The following is a 23103-nucleotide window of genomic DNA, read 5'->3' as shown; positions in this document are numbered from 1 at the left end:
GCTGACCACTCATTTGCAATGCTTTCTGCAAGCAAAGGTTGTGTGGATGATCTGTAGATTTGCCTAGAAACTTAATCCATTCTAAGCCAAATTCTTGGCCTGGGTCCCACTGGAATTTATTGACCTACTGAACCTGGACAGATTGAGTGAGTAAATGAAAAAGAGGCTAGGGAGGCTGGATTTGGCCCAGATCTTGGGCATCATTCATATTACTGAGTTTAGGAACTTCTTGAGCTCCACAGAATAAAAACTAAATTTTCTCTAAACTGGCTCTTACTAAAAATAACTTACCTGTTAGAAAAGGCTCCAACCATACAACTTTAACCATGTTAAGTTCTTGTTTTATGGAATGACACACTGAAGAAGTCATCCATTTCACTGACGTAGTATTACAAATTCAGGGTTTATACGTAGTATGTTTCATATGATCTGAATATCCTTATGATCCTACAAGTTTGTTAACTGAAAACAAGAAAATCAGAGAAGTCAAATCTCTGTTGTCTTCCTCTATGTTGCCTTTCCTTTGTGGAGAATCCTGATAATAAAATATAATGAAAATAAAATATATAATAAAATAAAATAATAAAATAGAGTTAAATAAAAAAAAATAAAAATATATTTAAAAAGAAAAATAAAAAGCCATTTCATGAACCTCTTGCAGCCTGAAATTTTTATCCACAGAGACATGAGTTTGAGGCATGGGTAAATTTCACCATAACTGCATATCTTTTTCTTGTGCTACTGCTGACTTACCATTGCTCCACTCTTTTTACATGCTTCTTTGCATTTGCTAAATCATTTCACAGTCCAGTCGTTCTTTTTGGTCAGGTGGCCTGTAACATTCAGTTTACAGCCTGAGACATCTCCAAGCTCAGTACATAATGGCTCAACACCACTACCCATTTCTCCCCAGTCTCTTCTTATGGGGTCTAATAAATCCTCTTTTACCAACAAGGCTATGACAGTTCCTTTGCTTTTTCTTATGTGGCTTTTTAAAATAAAATACATCTTTTAATATCTTGCTCCAGCCAGCCTTCAGTTATGATACCATATTTTTTCCACATTACTATCTGTACAGTTCTGCTCCTTTTTTTTTCTAGCTAAACATTCCATTTGTGCATATAGAAGACATTTAATACTCCCAAGTTACTGATCTTGTGTTTCTCTATACTAGTGTTCATAAATACAAATTTCCCTTTTATCTTTTTCCCATCTATATCTCATGTCCATTCCTTTCATCTTGTTCCAGCCCTGGACCGAACTTCTGACAACTGGCATTTTAGAAAAAAAGAGCATTGCAATAAACTTCCATAGTTTTAGAAGGTCCTTTAACCCTGGAATGGTTGTTACAGGGCACAGGAACAGTCTCTCCCTTTCACAGATACAACTTGTAAACCAAGTTATATGAGTTACAAAGGGATGGCATGATGTTGTTTTGGTGTTTTGTGTGCTGTTTAAAAATGAGAATCAGTCAGATTTTCTTTAATTACCACTGGAGTAAATCCTCTAAGTTCTAAGCTTTATTGCAACCAATTCTCTCTGTCCAAATGAAGAGCAATTTTTTTCAACACATTTTATTGGTTTATACTCTAACCATTTAAGTGTTTAAAAATGTTGATGGAAGAAAAGGTTTTTTTACCTGCTGAATTCTTTCATAAATGTATTTTTGGGGAGTGTCCAGCTGGAATAGTTTTCCAGATTTTTCTCATCTCCTAGTCTGAATCAGTATAATGCAATACACTCAGTCATGGAGTCCAAATGTTATAAATTATCTTAAATAATCCTGCATCTTGGTTAATTCTATAAAATCGAAGAAACCATTAACTGTGACTCGAGGTGAGCAAGTGGGGCAAATACATGTTTTAACTTCTCAGTGATGAGAACTCAGTGGTCCTTTCCAGGACTAGCCTTCACAATTTCATCTGTAAAATCTCATATCAGTAATAACAAATGTCCTTCTTTAATATCTTCACATAAAGCCATAAGGTTTTATTTGCATAATTTTGGGATTTTTTAACAATTTCAAAAATTACTTAAAATAGCTAGAGAAAAAACCCTCTTGTTTTCTGATTTAACTTGGTCTTAGACTACTAAATAATTTTAGCCCAAACCTTGATGGCAATTTTCTCAGCTGCCAGTCACAGTCTTACTCCTTGAAGTCCTTCAGGTAGTTGATGTGTAGCTACCTATAACTTGAAAATCAAACATTTTTTTCTGGACATATACAATTTTTCACCACCTGAGACTTCACAAATCTTACTTTTATTTATTTTAAGTATGCGGAATGGTGATTTCTTTTATCCTTTGCTCCAGCATATTCCACGATTCAGGAGTAAATTCATGGATATACAAAACCTCTGTAAGCATAATTTCATATCCTGTTGAGTAGAAAGATGTTTGCAATTGAAAATTCATTGCAGGATGAAACATCAGAATACAATGCAGTAGAAACCCTAACATAATGAATTAACATGTTTTTAATGCATACAGCAGACAAAAGGGGAGGTATTGAAACACAAATCCTTCTGGGATTGAGACTTGAAGGGTACACAAATGGGTTGAAGTCATTACAGCTTTTTCTTAACTGGCATTCTCACTAATGAAAAGCATCTCATCAAGTATCTTTCTTTAAAAATATAAAAGGGAGGGGTCAAGAAATACTTCTTTATTACACCAGTAATTTTCTTTATATGCTTTGAGAAAATTTTCATCCTTTTGAATCCAGAAAATATACGGATTTTAGATCCATGGGATAGAGTAAGCAGAATTACTATTTAGCTGTTATTTTTTCCCAGTGTCTATAAACCTTGTAAATTTTATATTTTAGTATATATGATCCAAAGTGGTACAATTTTCTTTCCTTTTTAATAAAACATTCAAATATATATAATTTTTAACATATATTTTATGTATATATTTATATATATAATCTGTGACTAATCTATGTGTCTTAAAGTCACTTGTATCTAGTTTTATGAAGCTAGGATTTGATTTTGTATACTGTTAGATTTTTTTAATTCTTTCATATTCAGTAAGTAATTTCATGACATTGAAAACACCAGCCAAGACCCTGGCTGTGAAAAAATTCTTGCAGACCGGAGTGGTGCTGTGGATTTTCAAATTTTCTGTGGAGACTCTGACTTCTTGAAACTGTTAATACCATCTTTCTGTCTGTTATCCTGTTTAGAGCAACCTGAGCTGCTTCACTCTCACTGAGCAACAAGATTTACATACAATCTTCACAAACAATGAGAGTCAAATAAGAAAGTGGAAAATAAATCTGTTTTAACCTGATGACAAACCACTGAGTCTGAGTAACACTCCACCTACCTTCCCAACTTCTGTTGTCCATCTGAAGTTACTGTAATTATCAACACCTGTTTGGGTTTTCAATTGCAGTGATGAGACTACCTGCACTCTTTTTTTGAACCCTGACATTACAGCTCCTTTCATGAACCTCTGTCACTGATGGTTGATGTAAACTATATCAGCAATGTAATGTGAACTGACATGCAAGACATCCTAGGAGAAGATCATCCTCTTTCAGTATTCAGAAAGCTAGTGAATTCTCCTAATAGTCATCAGTTTATGAGGAACATAAAATTTTTCTCTTATTTTAGGTGATCAGGTATTTTCACTACTCTAGCCTAAACCCTAGGTAGCCCTTGTGCTAAAGAGTTGGCATCCAATTCATGTGTGTTTTAGAGAACTGATATAAAGGAGAGATTAAGATGGGGAGATATTAAAAGTTTACCTTCCTCTTAGATACTTCTGATTCTTAAAATTATTAGAAGAAAGCCCAACCACTACAAACACTTATATGTTACTTCTTCATCTTTGAGTGGCAAATGTCCCTGAATTTTCAAATATCAATTCTTCCCTCCTGTAAGGAAAATATTGTATTTGACTACATTGTCTTAGGGCATCTGAAAGTTTGGGGGAAAAGAACCCCAATCAAGGTCTAAAGCATCTGGTAATATTTTTAATCACAATATGATTAAGGAGTAGTTAGACTAACCTTCTCTGTGTAAATACTGGTGTGAAGTTAAATGTTTGTGCACATCGAAAGATCCTGTACTTTAATTGTAATTCAATAGTTAGGCAAACAGTCAAAATACAATTCATGTTATGGATTTAAAATAATTTTCTCAACAATTAAAACTTTCCACTAAGTTTTATGGCACAAACTCACATAAGGGATGGGATCCTTACATAGCAGTAGAAAATAGATGTAAGTGCCTTGATATTTAAAGGCATTTATTTTCTCTCTTGAATCTCAGAAGTGTACGTGAGATGTGATGTGTTTTGGTCTCATTATTTTATATGGCATCCATTACAAGCATTATTAAACACCAGTTTTCAGGCTGAATGTACCCTTAGTTTTGCCCACTATGGCAATTCTTTGCTTGGTTTTTACGCTTTGCCAATCTGCAGGCTACTATGAATAAGAAAAAATCCTCAGAGGTCTGGAGGTCTTGCCAGCAGATTAACTACAACAAATCCTTGCTGGATACAACATGGTTAAAGGTTGGTTTGAAGGCTTGACAAACACATCAATTAGATGAAAAAGTTAAAAAAAAAAACAACTAAAAAACCCCAAACAAAAACAAAACCAACCAACCAACCAAACAACCAAACAAAAACCTACCAAAAATGAACAAAAAAAACAAAAAACAAGCATGACCAGTTTTTAAGAAAAGCTTAATGTGTTTATGTGTTGCTTAAAACCTCTCTCTTTCTTCTGAGATATTTTGTGGTGGTGATCAATGGGCAGTACCGCCTGTTTACTACCGGTGTCTTCAAGACATGATCCAAAAAGAAATTAAGGAAAGACCCATTAAATTCCCCCAGAATATATTTAGTTATGAACTATCTATGAATTATTTATCTTGGGTTTTTTTTCAGCATATGCAGCCAGGTTCTAAGTGTCTTAGATTTTAACTTCTTGTCTCACACTATGATAATTGATGCAAGACTGATTTGGGTAACTGAATCACTGACTAAAAAAAAGGATATAATAAAAATTTTGCTCATTCTAGATAACACAAACATGATTTGTTATCCATAAAATTTAAGCACAGTTAAAGGGGGGGGGGGGGGGGGGGGGAACCCAACTATGTATTGGCTTTAGGCTCATAATGAAAAGAGCTTCTCCTGTTTTATGAGCCTTGGATTACCAAATAACCTTGACAGCTGAATCAGTGTTCCATGACAACAAACAGGCCATTGATAAATAGCAACAAAACTATTAGATGTTGAATTTAAGAGATGAGTAATAGAGAAGCTAAATTATAGGTTTACCACTTGACAAAGTATAGTTTGACAATTCAGCAATAACCTACATGTGTGCCTGTGTATGAATGCGTACAAGGAAAAGAGAGAAATAGAAACTTTTAAAGACAAAGGTGAAATTGGCATAAATATATTATTACAAAGGCATCAATATATTATTTTCGTAGTGCTAAAATTCCTGTTTTCCATTACCAAATCCTTAACAAATCATGTGTACTTGAAAAAGCTGCCACTTGTAATTTTTTTTCTGATTTTATTTAAAATTTTCATTTTGAGCACTGTAAGGTAGAAAAGGGGAGGAATTTCTGATATGTGATAGAACTTTTAACTTGTTCCTGCAAACTAATGGATTCCAAATAGAGTTCAAAATCAGCAGTTTAAGGGACCATCAGCAAAAGCAAGAGCTGAAAAATCTCTTCCTGGGGAATGGAGAGCAGTTTGAACTTCCTAGGAAATAAGTGACAACTATGTTTGTCAACTTCCTGTGATCAGAATGGTGTCAGGAATGATTTTACTAAAAGTTGAATCTTATGTATTTTAAAAAATGATGGGCCCTATCTGGATGGGTGACTGCTCATGTACAGAAAAAGACACAATTAAGGACAAGCTAATGCATCAGTCTTTTACAGAGGAGAAATTTTCTAACATGACCAGTGTTCTCCCAGGAAGATCTGTGGGCCTCCTGTCCTGACTTTGACATAGCAGCTTTTGGTTTACTGCTGTAAACTGTGGTGGTTCTGTTAGTTGGGTTCTTGTGCTCACACTTCCCAGAGTAGATCTGCAGGTGGCAGGTTGCAGCAGTACTCCCACACTGGTCTTGACCGTGGTCTACTGACGTCTCAGTTTGACTCTCTTTTCCAGCTGTGGTGAAAAAACAACAAGTTGAATAAGTCTTATGCCAGTCCACAATGTGGGACTTGTCGTATTATGTTACTAGAAAAAGATTGTACTCAGAGAGCAAGAATACAGCAATGAATTTTCCATATTGTCACGTTTTCCCTTAACTTGAGGTTAGTCAAATCTTGACAATACTTAGACAAATTACAGGATTAAGGCTGAAGAACTAGATGAAGTTCTGTGACCTGTGTTGCACAGGAAGGCATACTACATGATCCAATTGGATCTCCAGTTCCAAAAATCTGTTAATTATTCTTGTATAAGAAACAGCTCTAGCTTTATCAAAGGGGAATTAAACTGGAAACTCATCATATCCTAAACACTTTCACAATATCTACTGGAGGGTAACTTGACAAATAAATGAGAAACATCAAAATCAAACCTTGTGATGGTTTTCGTTGATAAAAATAATTGTATATGAAGGGATTTCAACCTTTTTGTTATTTATTCAATTTTCCTGGAACAAGACAACTTGTATGAAATGCAATTCACAAATATGAACTAAATAACTGTATTTCCTTAGAAACAAATTGTGCATATTTTTGACACTGCATCCATCTCTGATATCAGTTACATGGCCATTATTTCCAGTGGTACACTGATACTACTGTAATTCTGATCTTTATTGTGATATTCATGTTATCTTCTATTCATAAACAGAGAAATAACACCAAAGCCGTATTTGATTCAGCTACAGCATATGCTTACCATCCCATATTCCTGGATTCCAGATGCCCATAGCATTTCAGCCTTCAGAAGATCAAGAATATTCAGTGTTTAAGATGTATATGATGAAATTTTAACTTTCTCCGTAAAATGCAGATCTTTGTATTTACACATCCTTTATGTTTGCAATGAGGGATTGCCTAAAGGGTGCTTAGCCAATTTTTTTTTTTTAACAATAAGCTCAAGTTAGTCATATGCTTTCAGCCAAAACAATCAGAACCTGAGCCAATTTAGTGCACATAAGATACCTTGGAAGGATGAAATTATGCTGTTGATCTTGTAATATGTGTAACCACTAGCTCTCTTCATGCATGGTGCTTTTTTTTTTTGTTTTTTTTTTCCAAATCTTGCAGCTAAGTCAGTGAACCAAATGCACCTAAATCAACCGATGCACCTAAGGGCATCGTATGGATTTTTAATGCACCCTGGGGACATCTAAGGTTGAGAAACCATTGAGTGGATTACACAGATCCATATATGCAGTTTTTTTCATCTCTGACAGATATAATATGAGCACTGTTATTTGTGCTACAAAAATTTCTTAGTATACTCTGTGTGAGAGAAAAATAAAATAATGTCAAATCACTTAACACGAAAAATTATTAAGAATGTTGAAGATTCCAACCTCTTTAGGGAAGTCTTCTATGTTGTAGCACCTACATGCCATAGAGATTTGTACAGTGACAACAGTTGGCTAAATAAGAGTAGAACTAAATGAATATTCAGATTAATACATTAGGGTCTATTAGGAACTGAAAGAAGTGTATTAAACCTGCTAAAGATCTTCCTCTCCAAAATCCTGCCATTCCTCCTGTGTGTCATCTGACAGTTAGGAATCTGAATTGGGTAAGACCTTTGCCACGGAACAGCTCCCCGTTTTATCACATAGAAATAGTTTCAAGTGAATAACCCGTTGCAGTAGCCTTTTTTCATTGTCTTTACAGAGACTTGAGTAGAGCTTAAACCAGGTCTTTATGACTGGAGTAAATGAAATGAAACCAATTCCCAGGAGTAATATTAAAAGAGGGACTGGTGTTGTGAAATGTTATCAGCGTACAGTGTGTTTCTCACGGCTTTTATGCTGTTGAACTCAATGTGTATAATTGGATATTCATACTGATGTAAAGGTTAAGGACCAAAGGCTCAGGATTTTGTAATACAACTGGTGGTATAATTTTTCCTGTAGCGGTTTTCCTGGATTATCAACACAGGCTATAATTTTGTTTATCCTTTCCTTAAGGCTGTTGGGTCATGGATATTTGTTTGTTTGTTTTGTCGTACTACTAATTCCCCTTCACCCAAAAAGATTTTGGCAGCAGTGGAAAGAAATGGGTCTTACCTGTGGCCTGGACTTTCAATACCTGAGCTAAAATTAAATATCTGCTAGACACAATTTGCTGAAACTGCAAGTGATTTAACATTTTGTCAATTCTCACTTTTATAAACTATTAACTATTAAACTATACGGTGATGCTATTTTTAAAACAATTTGCTTCTCACTTTCTCCCATTTTTTCTCTGTCTCTGGCAATTGATCATTGCAGTGCCTACAAATGCTCCATGGCTAAGAAGAGAAAAGCTGAAGATCAGATATCAGGCGTTCCTGTCAACAAAAGGAAGTCCCTGTTAATGAAACCCCGCCACTACAGCCCCAGCTTGGAATGCAAAGAAGAAAATGAAGACAGGACAGAGTTACAGGAAGATATCAGTGTCCTCGAAAGCAGCTCAACTCCAGGTAGTTTCTTGAACTCCACTTGAACTTGAATTCCATAGGAAGGAAGATAAGAAACAGTATTTTGAAACAGGATGCGAGATGTTTGACTTCTAGGAGAGTTGGAATGGTGCCTTTCTGTCCAGGTTTAACCATCATACTTCCATTTATTTTGTACAATAACTTCTCCTGGGGTCTAATAAATGCTTTGTAGGTCACGCAAAGACAACTACTGCAGCAGGTCAGATATGGAGCAGCATCTGCTTCTCCACTGCCTCTGTCAGAGAACAAGCTTGAGCCCACCACCATCCCACAAATTTCTGGAGAGGAGATTTTCACTGGAATATATTGAGCGCTTCGAAGAGAAAAATAATGCTTAGCAAAACATTGTTGACTTTAACATTTAGCAAAGCAATTTCATGCATGTGACTGCTGTGTGTGTTCTGTTTAACGCGATTATTAGACTCAGCACTTTTCTACTTGTTATTCCAACACTGGTAAGCCAAACACATCCAACAATTTACAGCAGCTTCTACAATGTGTATGCTGCAAAATATGGACAAGGATGGGGGGACAGAAAGAGAGAGCTATGGTATGTTTTGATTACTCTTCCTTTCTAATATATTTTTATATATATTCAAGTTGAACAAAAAGTCTCAAACCAAATTGTTTTTCACATATTTGTTTAAGAAGTCCTGCCAAAATAGTTAGACAAATGAGACGATATCAGTGGAAGATATCAGGAAGACATTGTCAGTCACCTGCACACAGCAAATATTAAAACAAAAGGAATGTGATCTGGCACTGGGAAATTAGTAATCACAGATAATAGGTAAACTGAATGAACTTAAATGTCACTCAGTTGCTCGTTGCTATTTAAAATAAAAGATAATTTACACTTATTTTCTTCTTATCAAAGTGTGGTAGATTATATTATATAGGGTCACTTTACCACAAAAGACTGGACCTAGATGGTCTTTCAAGGTCCTGTCCAGCCTGGCCTGTCCTCTTATTTTATGATGAACTGAGATTAGTTATTTGTGTATTTATCCACTCTAAACTGAAGTCCCTTAAAACAAAACAAAACAAACCCACAAATTTTATACATATGATTACTATAAAACACACAGAAGAGGAAGAAAAATGTCTTTCAGATTAGAGTCAAATCCTGATTCTACAAAAATCAGTGGAGGTCTTTGTGGCATTTCCATATGAGCCAATTTTTCAGTCAGCTGTGACTTGTAAATCTTCTAGAAGATTTTTCCAAAGGTTGGCATCTCATTGCTGTGAAAGCATAGAAGGTAGCTCCATCTTCAAACAGAACATTAATTAACAAGGTGACACACAATGACTTTGTCTTTTGGGTGACATTTTAAAGAAAAATTCATCAAGGAAAAAATCCCATATCTCTCAGTGCCTGTTGAGGCTGCAGGGAGTATTTCTAGCTCCTAACACCACAAGGGAATCTGTTGGAGTAAGTGAATTTCTGTTTGGTTCTTGTCTTGGGGCCTTGTTGTTTGTTTGTTTGTTTGTTTGTGTTGTTTTGCTTTGTTTTGTTTTAGATATTTGCATTTTAGCTATATTTTTTATGTTGATTCAGCCTGGTTCCTGACCATACAGAATTGCACTCAGTATTGCCTTTTTCTTCTCCTTTTTCTGTCCTCTCCATGTCTTGAAGAACTTGATGAAGGGAAATTACTAAGATGGATGTAAAGGTAGACTCTGTGTTATATACAGACAAACCTAAGTTATTTAACTTAAGTTCCCTTTTTAAAAAGGGGCAAGTGTTGGGCCAAATCCATTGATAAAAAGGTAGTGAAACCATGACCTTCAGTCAAAACAAAAAATTCCACTTGATTTCTTAAAGGTTTATTTGATGGCAATAGGATAAATTCCAACCTGCTTGTGTCAGTGATAATACAACATACATCTTTTGCATACATTTTCCCCACTACAAAACAAATCTCAGTGAAAGCATACAGTTGATCTCGGTATGTAAGTTTACTTGAGTTTTCATAGTGTAATATTGCTCATTTTATTATGAACTCGTGATTCTAATGCAGTTGATCAGTTAATAATTCAGTTCATGGATTGATGCAACGGTAAACTAAGCTGAGTTTTGATTATTGTAAAAGTAAATTTACAGTCTGTAGATGTAAAAAGCAAAGCTGGGACAGCTGAACCATTAAGACTGATTCAACAACAAATTTTAAACATTGTTTTTAAAATTGCTGATTATTTAAGGAAAAAATTATCATAAACTTAAATTATTTTCCATCTTTCACACATAAAAATAGCTGAAAAACCTTTTACCATCAAACATTTTGTTTTGTTTTCTTTTCATGGGTGGGAGATTCCTTTTATGATAGATCTTGTTACATTTTGAAATTACCCACTGACAGGATTCTGTTATTTTCCAAATGGCAGAAGAGAAATAATGGAAACCCATTTGACTAAAGTTAGTTATAGAGCCAAATAATCATTCTTTCTTGCTGAAATGTGAAAAGATGGCACACTTTATTCAGAATACTGCAATGTGTGTGGTACTGGACCAGCTGCTGAAAAGTTACAGGGAGGTTTACAGACACTTCTTTAAATACAACTTTTCACACACAGTGCACAAGGCCACCTCTCCCTGCGTGAGTCCAATTTTCTGAAGAAGAATAAGAATTAATCAATATTTTCTTTTAACATATAACAAACAGTTGAACCAAACAATTATGTAAACTGGAAATGACCCAAAATGCTAACAGTTTGGCAGGAGCAAAGTGAAATGCATTGTGGTGCACATGTGCATTTTTGTCCCCCTTTTCCCCTCCACAATAATCTGCACTTAATAGGAATATTTTAAACTATGTAGCTAAGCAACAGAGGTAATTGTTGCTTTCTAGAGCTTTTGTTAGGCACTCTAACACAGCCCAAATATGCATAATTAGGTATAATGTCTATAAATCATTATTGTACACATGTGGGTAGTTAAGTGGATTGAGAGAATAGTTCAATGAATTGGACATATTCACTGAAAATGCTTTTTATTTGTTTTCTGTAGTTCATAATACTTTAAAATTATCATAACCCTTTACACTTTCTCTTAATAGCTCACTGTGTTATTGAGAGAAACTTCATTTGCATTTTAGGCTATGCTTAATTTATTATTTAAACCTGGAGTTCTTCTGATTCAGGAAAGGACAGACACATCTTATGAAATAGTCTAAGCTTGTTTATTCATCCTCCTTTCTAGGAAGTAAAATGTTAAATTTTTCAGTTTATGTTGAATAGATCCCAACAAAAGAATGTACCCTATAATCAGCATTATTGAAGGGGCTAGTGTTGTGACTAAATTCTTCCCTTCATCCAAAAATGCTTTTAGTTACTATGGCAATATTTACTTGATCCTGGCAAAACCAGTGTTGATTTTAGAGAGATAATTACCAGAAAGGAAGATGATGGAGATGTATTTTTGAGTGTCCTTGTCAGAGGAAATGTTTATAAAAAATTAAATGAGATACAAAAGGCATATTGTCTTCCACACTGACAATTTCTCCTACATGCAGCCTTTATTACCTGCTGGCTGCTGCTTTTCTTCTGAGGAAAGATGTTTATAAAGACAGGATGCGTTTCAGTGGTGTCTTTAACAAGTCCTTTATGGGTCTGCACATAACAACCATTTCTGTTTTCCTGTGCATGACCTGATCTATCACTTAGTGTGGCAATTTCAATGGTGAACAGGAACTTGCCCTTTTTGAAGTATTGAGGATTTTTCCATCAAGGACTTTCATGTCATCTTGGGTGACTGGGAAAGTAATTAGGGTTTACTTTGAGAAAATATTTGGGAATCTTAGATGAAATAAAAGTGAAACTATATCAGACGAATTTTAAAATGTGTCTGTGTGCTTGTATAATCATATATATATACATATATATATATTTAAATATACACACTGATTATATAGATTATTTGTATATATGTAATATCAATGTATGGCACATTATATTTCCATACATGTGTGTCCATGTGCATGTGTTCTAAGAAAATAGATGTTTTCACCATTGGTGAGAAATGGGGATATATTTTTTTTGCATATAGTGCTGGAACTATAATATAAAGTATATACAATCTTAGAAGGGTTTATCATGCTACAAACAGTAATTTCAAACAGATCCTTGGTGTGAATTCAATAATTTCAGAGAACCTTTCTGAGCAGCAAAGCAGCAATTGGAAGCCCATATCTTCACGTCAATTCTACAACATATATAAACCAGTTATTCTTATATATTTCTCTTGCTTTTTTTCTCATATAGAGGAGACTACTACGAAATCATCTGAGGAAACCCCTCATTTGGTTGGGCAAGAAAATTCCAGTCAAAGAAAAGACAACTACTCCAGCTATCAAGATGCAGTGGCCAAATCTTTGATGAACATGGGAAAAGTAGCGAAAGATGCACCCAGTCAAACAGTGGCAGAAAATCTAAACGATAGTGGCATTCAATCCTTAAAAACAGAAAGTGATGACACTGATGAATGTTACATGTTTAACTCAGCTGAAGGAAAGGAAAAAACTGCTATTTCTGACCCAAAATACTGTTCATCTGAGGAAAATGAAAGTAACTCTGAAATTATGGACAACGAGTGGGACAGCTCTTCAAATTTCTCAGAAGAAGCTGGTGTAAAGCCCCATGTAACTCAGAAATATATTTTAGAGTGTAATCAACCCAGCATCCTGGAAGTCCCAGAAATTAAGAAGGAAGAGGTCGAATATGGTCCTTGTGAAACACTCTGTGACTCAGAAACAGAACTAAGAGCACCCCAGGAGCCTCACCCTGATCCTTTCGAGAAGAGAATTCAGAATCTCTTCCCTGAAAGTGAAGAAGATGACAACGAGTGCCTGTCAGAAACCACAGATGTGTCAGTTGAGCTGGACAAAACAAAAGGCAACTTGAGTTTGCTAGAGCAAGCAATTGCTCTGCAGGCAGAGCAAGGGCATGTGTTTCACAGCACCTACAAGGAACTAGATAGGTTTCTTCTGGAGCATCTAGCAGGGGAAAGGAGACAAACCAAAGTTATTGACATTGGTGGGAGACAGATATTTAGCAGCAAACGTAAGGAAGTATTTTTGGCTCTTCTTGCTGGCTTAAGCATTTGTCCTGTGACTGATAGAGGATTCTGAGCTGGGTTTTATAGCAACAGTAAAGAATCTGGAATTTAGCTGGTAATTTTGTTAATTATGTACCTTCACACTAGTGCCTCATGTCTAACCAGGTTAAACGCTAGGTACTTGGCTTCCTGCCAAACTGCTATGTGAAATCACCAGTAATGGGTACTAAAAGGCCTGTGTAGCTGGCACTGACATTCCTCCTCCTCCTTTTCCTCCTCCTCTCCTTCCTCCTCTGTAGGGTGCTAATACAAACCTACAAAGTTGCAGCAGCCAAAAGACAAGGATTAAAACAGTGCTCATGGGCAAGTTTAGGGTGAAAAATTGGCCTCTCCCAAAGATACTACCTAATTCCTAAGACGTGTGTTTTCTGAGTTCAATCTATTCACCTATCAGTCATTATTACATCAACCAACATTACATTTTGCTACACCCGGCACTTCTGGGCCAGGAAAGTACAAGCCATGCTCTTCTGCCTCATTCACCATCAGCAGAAATACCAGTAAATTCCAAAATCTTTATTGTTTCTAAGGGTTTTTAGTATCTGACAAACATATCAGGGCATTGCTCAATTTTCAGCACTTAATCAGGCTTCCAGAAGTGGAGATTTAAAAGATTTGGGTTTGATTTATAAACTGGGCTGCCTTGTATGAAACTCATCAATTGAGGATAATTACAGAACATCAAGAGATGTCATTTTGTAAGCACACTCCCTTCTATAGTAAGTAACAATACATTCATCTGTCCTTTGACTTTTCCTTTTGGCCTTCCAAACATGCTGAGGTCACCCTAGCGCTGATGCAATTTCTGCTTTTGATAAATGATTTACTTTGATATTTCTAATGTAACTTTAAAGTAGTCCCTGTGGACATTGCAAATATTATAGTAATTTACTTATCTAAAGCATTTATTGTGAAAGAACTGACAGGCATCTTTAGGAGCTGCAACTATAAAATATTTCCTACAATATTAGTGAAGAAAATGCAGACATCTCATTTTTGTGTCTCAAGCAGTGTTTTCCTTAGGCTGTCTTAAGATGTACATGCATGGTATTAATCTACCTTTTTATTAAACCGTGTGAACCTTTATTTGCTCAGATGACTTTGGCATATGCAGAAGCTTTATAGATATTCTTTCCTGCCCTGAGAACAGCTGTGCTCACATTGGTGTCAATGTGACTTTCTCACAACACACACATAGGAAAGAGCAGTGACATAAGAATGGCAGAATCTATCCTATCTTGATTTACCTAATTTTATAATTAGCTGTGGTTTCCAGGTGAGTTCAGAGGTAACACACCAGGCTTTGTTTGAGTTGTATAAGCACCATATGATTGCAGTCAATGTTGTATCGGGCACATAATTTTGCCACTTCATATAATTGACCGGGCTTTATTTCTAAAAAAATCTACCACCAAATCCATCAGCTTTTTATTTTCATTCTTGGATGCTAGATCAGAAAAAAAAATCTATTTCATGATAAACCTTTCTAATTACCAGAGGAAACACTGAATCATATTTCAGGGTCCCTCTTTATTTTCTGTCCACTATTGCAGCACTTTCCATTTGTAGTGATTCTAAAAAGCATGTGGTCTCCTGATGATGCTGAGTCTATTTTCTTTCCTCCCTGTTTTTTTATTTTATTTTTTAATCTAAAACCTTGCCAGGAAATTTAACCCTCAGCTATCTCTGGTGATTGTGTCTCTAAGTACATTCTACCTCATGGTCCAGAAAAATGAGCTTGAAGGAGGCAGCTCCCTGTGCTGGCTGCAGCTGTTTTCTCCCCCAGCACCAAATGCTGTTGGCAGCCAATCACAGATGGAACTAAAACCATCCTCAGCAATTTATGCGGCCACTTCCTCCAGATTTCTCACAAGAGAATTTCTGGACCAGAAATCATTCCTTTCTCGCCCCGACTTTAGATCCTGCATTGGAAATCAAATAAAGGTTTTCTGACCAGTGCGTCCTGCACAATTTTAGGCACTTGAAACAGAAATTGGGAATGCACTGTGGCTGTTACAGTGTGGTAGCTGTGGGGCTGGGCTGAGACCTTGCCTTTGAAAGGGTATCGGCTGCTCCATGTTTTCAGCGTCTTTGTGGGCTGCTCCACAAAGAGGCATTGCCATGTGTACCAGAGGGAGCTGCTTGCCTTGCCTCTCAAATGTAAAGTGGCATGTATTCAGTTTCCTAACAAAGAACCTACAGCCTAGAGATCTGTGATATTTAAGGAATGGCTTCTGGTTGAGATGCTTTTTGTTTGTTTGTTTATTTGTTACACACCTCAGCTTTTATTTGGTTGTCCCAGCTTCCTGGAGTCTGACATTAACAGTGCAAAAGATTGTTTCCCCTTTTTTTATTTATTCCTTTATAGATCTTGCTCTTGGCTCATGCTGCCAGTTTTCAGGCTTATTGGATTGTGGCTTCTGTCCTGTTTGAGGCTCTGAATGGAATAAATGACACTGCAATCCTAAAGCTATATAGTTTAGCACATAAATGGCATATTGGGAGAGGGAAATCATTGTTTAAAGGACACAGTGTGAAAACCTGAAATGATGTTTCAGTTGCATACCTCCCTGTTAAAACTTTTTACAGTAATTAAATCTGAAGTATAAAATGGAGAATATCACATTTCTAGGATCACTCTGCTGAGTGCAGAAAGGGGCTAAACCCAAACAAAATCTTTATTTGATTTCTCTGCAGATTCACCCAGGCCTGAAAAGAGAGAAACCAAATGCCCCATCCCAGGATGTGATGGCACAGGGCACGTGACTGGGTTGTACCCTCACCACCGCAGTCTCTCAGGCTGTCCACATAAAGTCAGAGTGCCACTAGAAAGTGAGTATCACCACCCTGCAGTCCAGAATAACCACTGAATCTCTCTCAGTATTGTGGGTAGTGTGTGCTTATGCTGGAGAAGAAGTCCCTTTCTTCTGCATAAGGTTGAAGGATGAGACTGGGAAAGAAGCCATCACACCTTCTTTGCCCTCCAGCTCATAGACACGGCCCTGCTTCCCACACTTTGCAGCTCAAGTGCTCCTCAGCAGCATTGTTACAAACAGCAGCAGGCTCCTCAGGCAGTCTGGGAAGAACAAGATCAGACAACCTATCCCCACACTGCCAGCAGACCTGCATGCTGTAGTCCCGTGAATCTTCAAGGTGTTGCTCACTCACACCTTTGCTAAGGCACAGACATCATCTGCTTGTTTTGTAGCCATGGCCTCATTTGCCACAATTGCACACAGAGGCTGCTGGTTTTCATTGCCAACAGATGAGAGGCCTGGGCATGCTTATGCAGAGATGTTTCCAGTGTCCCCCTTACTGCTGAACTCAAAAAGGTTATTTCCATCAGCACATCTCAGTGCTGGTCCACAGCAGGACCCTGTCTTGTGACAGTATCACACTAACCCTTTTATGCCCAGTCTAGCCTAAACTTCCCTGCTTGTTTCTAACTGTGCTGTTCTGATTACGTTGGCTTGACTCTGTGGGTGTGTGTGTGTACTCTCACAACATGATGCAATGCAATGCTGTGTAATAAGCCAAAACTTAATGTGAAACTATCCGCTTAAACAACCTAGTTAGTCAGATTGTTCTTTGTGGTGGCATGCATAACAACAAATTAAAAGGATATTTGTACTTTACCAAAATCCTCTTCCTAACTGTAGCTCTCCCCGTTTTAAAATCTGGTACTAAACTGTGTTTATGGAAACATCTCCTGAAATAAGCAGGCTGCATTTCAAAGGCCCTAGCAACATTAACTTCCTAAAAATTAACTTCCTAAAAAGTTAAAATTAACAAGTCATTGTTAATTATCATGGTTCCAATTGGATGTGATCTGTCCTGATGGGAGAAAAAACAAACAAACAAACAAACAAACAAAAAAAAGAGTTAGAATTTGATTCCTGGCAGAACAAACCTGTGGACTGAACAGTCAGCTTTTGTGAAACACTGTGCCCCAAAGATGTATAATGTTTAACACAAACATATCTGTCAGTTTGAACAAAGGTGATCCTCATCCAAGGGCATAAGAAATGTATAGTCAAGACGTTGTAATTGCTACTAAGTGTAAGATGATGCTTGGAACCATTACTGGTTGGTCCAAGGTAGTTTCAGCACAGCTCAGATGACCAGAAGGTATCATGTTCAAAGGGACATACTAAAAATATCTGATTAAATGTATAAACAGCCTGCCTGTACTTGAGAGCTTTCCTTCCCTGGGACAGAGAGGGACTGCAGCTCCATGTAACGTGGACTCTGCGGCCCAGGACTCCTCTGTAACCTGCCTTTTCCAGTGTTAGTGGTGTATAAAAGGCTTCATGATTTAACCTCTTTGTTGACTTCCACTTACATTCCTTTGAAGTCTGTATAAACAATTTTGTGCATGTGGGAAGCCACACCACAGTAATATAGAAATAAACTGGTTTATGGCTGGAGGCACATGGTCACTGTGTTGTAGGTCCTTTGCTTCCCCTCTTCTTTTGTGATAAAAATGTGAAAGAATTGAAAATCTGTGTTCAAAGAAGATATGTTAAATTTTTTAAGATAGGTGGTTTTAATTGGTGCATTTTATTATCAACTTTTTTTATATTTCTGTTTAGTTCTTGCCATGCATGAAAATGTTTTAAAGTGCCCCACCCCAGGATGCACTGGAAGAGGACATGTCAACAGCAATCGCAACACCCACCGAAGGTAGATCAGAAAAATTCCTGTCCACTTAAAGCATAACATGTTCTCAGGAGTTAATTGATAGGCACATCTTGGAATTAACTGCAAGGGCAGCCTGTATTATTTATAACCAAATAATTGCATTTAATTCCATTATATAAAAAATGGCTGCAGCACAGAGGATGGCAAATTCCACCAGTATTTTCACAGATGAGATTTAAAACTACAATTTCATCACAGTCCTCACAATGAAAAATCATCATGTACAAAGGGAAGAAATTAAAAAATATATTAATACATCATTGTTGCTACAACTGGAAAACCCAATGGAAACCAAAACCCATCTGTTTTGTACCACTACATGCTAGTTGTTGACAGAAACTTCCAATTAAGGGATATCCCCTTTTAGCCAAACAGAAAATTTAAAGTGAACTATTTTAAAATCTGTTTAAAAGCTCCACTTATTACCCTCAGGAATGCCATTTTCCTGCCTGGAACCCTCCTGTCTGTTTAACATGTTTCCTGCAGGGAGAAAGTAATATTGAGAAAAGACTTCCAGACAGGCAGCTGGGGAATCACAGCTGGACTGCAGGTGAGGCAGAGTCACACTCTGTCTCCACCATGCCATTGCTGTCAGCACAGGTCTTGTCAGTACTGCTTTCTGCTGGAAGTAGTATAATTCATTATCATACTGCTTCTGGGAAAATATAATGTCAATCTTAAAATCGAACTTGGGACATAGGAATTTCAAAACCAACTTTGTTTGTTGATCTGAATTTTTGTGAGATTTTGTTGGGTTTTTTTGCTTATTGATTGGTTACTGCATGAGTGCACCAAAATTAAGGTTTATCATATACTGTGTCTAATACTAAAAATAGTAAGTCAGTCTTAGTCAGATATGTTTGTTTATGGCAAGTTTGTCTACAAGAATATATAAGGCACAAGCAGGTTTTTTCTTTGTTTTTCCAGTTTTAAATCCCCAGTCATCTTTGAAGCACATCAGCTGTATCATGAGCAACCCATGAATAGGATAAGAAAACATGTTCTAATCTAATAAAACAAACAGGAAAAATATAAGCTAGCACAACTTGAAATGAAAAAATATTTTCTTTGGTAACAGTCTCTCATATATCCCTGGGTTTTTTTTTCCCAGATTCACTTTCCTTTTAATCAGCAGGAGGCTTATATGCATGGTTTAGCTGATAAAGTAAATGTCATTTGTCAAAAAATTTACTATTGACTTGCCAGACACAAAACATCAAAGCTGAACTGTGGAAAACTCCTACATGATTCAGTTTCCAGATATATCACCTAAAATACACAGATTTCACAGTTTTGCATTAAGGATTGAAAAACAGATGAAACTGGGCTATAACAGCAGCAGTTCCCTTAGATGCACAGACCATCGAAGCCATTGGTTTCCACAGAAAAACAGCGGATATGTCCTTTGCACAAGAATTAATTTCAATTTTTTTTTCTTGTTGTTTCTGTTCTTCACCTTTGCTTTTCAACAGCCTTTCTGGTTGTCCAATTGCTGCAGCTGAAAAGCTGGCAATGTCCCAGGAAAAGAACCAGCTTGAGTCTCCAAAAGCTGGGCAGTGCCATGATCAGACTCACAGGTAGGAGCCCTCGAAAACCTGTTTCTCCAAACAAATTATTATTTGGTCGGTTTCTGTTGATTGGTCCTCAGATCTTTCACCCACATCAGATTTTAGCTTCAGTGGTAACCCAGTTTTCCAAGATGAACCTCTGCAAAACTATCTGATTCTCAAAATAAACCACTATCTTTCTGTTGGTTCTTGTGCATGTGGCTGACATGAAAGACAAGAGACGTATCTTTGGATAAGCAATCAAATATATCCCATTAAATCTTACTTCCACACAAGTGACCTGATCAGAACAATTCATAGAATTTCTTTCTTTTTAGTTTATTGGTTTAATTACTTTAATTTGTTTTTCATACAATGACATCAAAAAGGAGAAACACTTTTTATTGCAATTGTATTTTGTCTGAGTTATATGGACCCTACAGACACGCATAATTTGCACATCATTGGCACCACGACCATTACAACCTATTATATTCAGGTCTATTTGGGGACACTTTAATTTGTGGATTATTGACATGATCAGCTCTAATGGTTCCTTCAGAGCCATTACAGAATATTATGTCCATGTGTCTGCCAACTGCACGTGCCTTAACTCTACATATGAAAAGTCCTAAGGAAATTACTAAAGACAAGTAGTTACTGAACATTAACTAAATGGAATAACACACTATAAATAATTTGTTCCTCCCAAATAGCACAGATCATCTTATATTATATTTATACCATACTCATTCACAGAAAACTGGGAACAATAATGATTTGAAAAAATGAAAAGCTAGAAAAAAAAATCTAGACAAATTTTTAGAACTAAAGGAAGTGGTAATCTAGCAGTAAGTTAGTAAATAGCCCAAACTACTATTAAAGAATACTGTGTTTTTTAATATCCTTATCTTTTAGTTTGTGAAGTAGTTAAAGGACTAGTCAGCCATCATGTTCATGTTGTTTATTTCTTGTACACACCCACCAGTAAATTTTGCACATGATAATAACACACTTTTGGATTATGAGATGCAATCATATCCTATTTTTCAATACAAGGTTTTTTAAAGACATTCTTGTGTTTCTCTTTCATACTTGTGCTCCTCTCTGCAGGACAAATTTAGCAAAACAGCCTGAGGTATCTCAATACAGTTACAGAACTTCACAGCCAGTCACTTCCTCCAGAGGCACCCTGGTGAAAGAACAGGAGAAGTTTGGGAAAGTCCCATTTGATTATGCCAGTTTTGATGCACAAGTCTTTGGCAAACGCACAACAGCACCTGTGTCACAAGGTCAAAAAACACCTCAGTTTCTTGAATGTAAGCTTGAAATTCAATTTTCTCTTTGAAAAGAGGAAAAATGTCAATGATTTTTTTTTCTTTTTTTGCTTGTTCTTCTTTCAAATTTCTAGAATTCTCAAAAGGTCTGTAGAAACCAACTTTAATCACTTGTGTCTAGAATGTTAAATAGAATCGCAAGTTTCCGAAATATAAAATTTTAAAACACTAAATCTCATTGCTACAAAGGTTACTTTTTTAATGTTTCTTCTAAAAGTAGTTATCAATGGAAAAGAGAAGTAAAAATGAATGCTTTATGTTTTAACCGTTACCTTCCTCATTGATTAAATTGTAATATCTTTATGAGACAGGTGAGAAGTCCCATGGAATGTATCTGCACAAGATGTAATGAATTATATACAAAGAAGTCCAAGTTAGGTTTCAAAGTTATTTCAGGTACCATTTAGGTGAATCTATACAGGCATTATTCCTCCTAGATGAGCATGTGCCCCAGCTACATTAATTCCAAGCCTGGGCTGAATTTGTTTTGGTGCCTCATATTTCTGTACTAAATCATATTTGTAGTGCAGTCATATCCCATGCATCAAATTGTTATCAAGATTCCCCTTCTTTTATAATTTACAGATTTTCTGAGGTACTACTCTATATAAATGAGATACCACTGTGTGAACGCTGATGGTTCAGTGTAGATACTCTTCAGAATCTGCATAGGAAACTTTGGCAAGGTTCTGTCATTGTATTGACCACTATAAAATAATCTTTGGTTTAAAGAAACAATGCATTGTGTTCCTATGAGGGAAATGGAAAAGAAATGTTTCATTCCACCAAAACTGGGGTCACAAGGAAATAGATCGAGGACAATGTTAAAAAATACTTTCTAGTTGGCTTTTGTTTTGTTAATGACAAAAGGATTAGTAAAGGAAAATAAAATAGGAAAAAAAAATTGTCCCGCTTACTCCAAAAAAGAAGAACATACATAGTAAGGTGAACAGAAAAGCAAAATATTTTGTTAATGAATAAATTCATATATAAGTGATAAATCCTATAAAATTATCATCTCTAAATATCTAATCCTATAAAAATTATATATGTTTTATATATTTATAAAATGTTGCATATATTAATATTTATTTGTGTATGTGTCTGAGTACACAAAAACCACACATATATGTTTGTAGGTATTTGTTTGTTGTGTGTATATATATAAATACTCTATTTAAAATTACAAATGAAAAGTAGATATTTATCTGACCTGGAAAATAGGCTTGCTTAAATGAAAGCAAATATATTCATTGCCAGCTTCTTGGGTGGCAGATTTTCCAATTTTGTTTGTAAAATTGAATATTCGCTATTAGCTGTCTCTTTGCACAGATGTATGTCTATTTCACAGGTTCATTTCAAGGAAAAAATGATTGAAATGTTTTTATACAAATGCAAATACATATATATGCAATTTATGTATGAACTATATCAGAGCTGAAGTTTACAGCCTGTTGTTCTTGCAAAGATTGCAATGTGCAGCTATTATTTTAATGGAAAGGTGAAAGTAAAAGAGCTGGTGAGTGATTTAACTATTTAGGTATACAAAAGTTGGCAATAAGAAGCTGATGATGTAGTGATGGGTTCAGCATCTTATATAAATATGTAGCCAGACAAAAGCCCACCATTAGCCCTCTGTGTATTCTGCACTTGTAAACTTTTTTTTTCTTTTCTTTTTTTATCAAAACATACACCCTTTATAGCCTGGGGTGGTTTTTTGGTTGGTTGGTTGGTTGGT

At 36.1% G+C, this 23103-nt stretch overlaps 1 protein-coding gene across 6 annotated transcripts in view; it reads left to right on the top strand.

Moving 5' to 3' along the window:
• ST18 (ST18 C2H2C-type zinc finger transcription factor) overlaps nucleotides 1–23103 on the top strand; it is a 167625-nt gene that overhangs the window by 110590 nt on the left and 33932 nt on the right. For 3 of the 6 annotated variants that reach the window (XM_062501612.1, XM_062501603.1, XM_062501592.1), the window contains 6 exons: nucleotides 8459–8649; nucleotides 12928–13725; nucleotides 16478–16612; nucleotides 18373–18463; nucleotides 19954–20058; nucleotides 21142–21347. In XM_062501612.1, coding sequence (XP_062357596.1) covers nucleotides 8459–8649; nucleotides 12928–13725; nucleotides 16478–16612; nucleotides 18373–18463; nucleotides 19954–20058; nucleotides 21142–21347 — 1526 coding nt within the window. Of the gene's footprint in view, nucleotides 1–8458; nucleotides 8650–12927; nucleotides 13726–16477; nucleotides 16613–18372; nucleotides 18464–19953; nucleotides 20059–21141; nucleotides 21348–23103 lie in introns of those variants that run through there. The other 3 variants (XM_062501623.1, XM_062501630.1, XM_062501640.1) reach the window with 3 other exon arrangements.

Source organism: Cinclus cinclus, chromosome 1 (genome assembly GCF_963662255.1).
Source record: "Cinclus cinclus chromosome 1, bCinCin1.1, whole genome shotgun sequence".
In the NCBI taxonomy this organism is placed as follows: Eukaryota; Metazoa; Chordata; class Aves; order Passeriformes; family Cinclidae; genus Cinclus; species Cinclus cinclus.
This window is presented reverse-complemented; position numbering and strand designations above follow the sequence as displayed.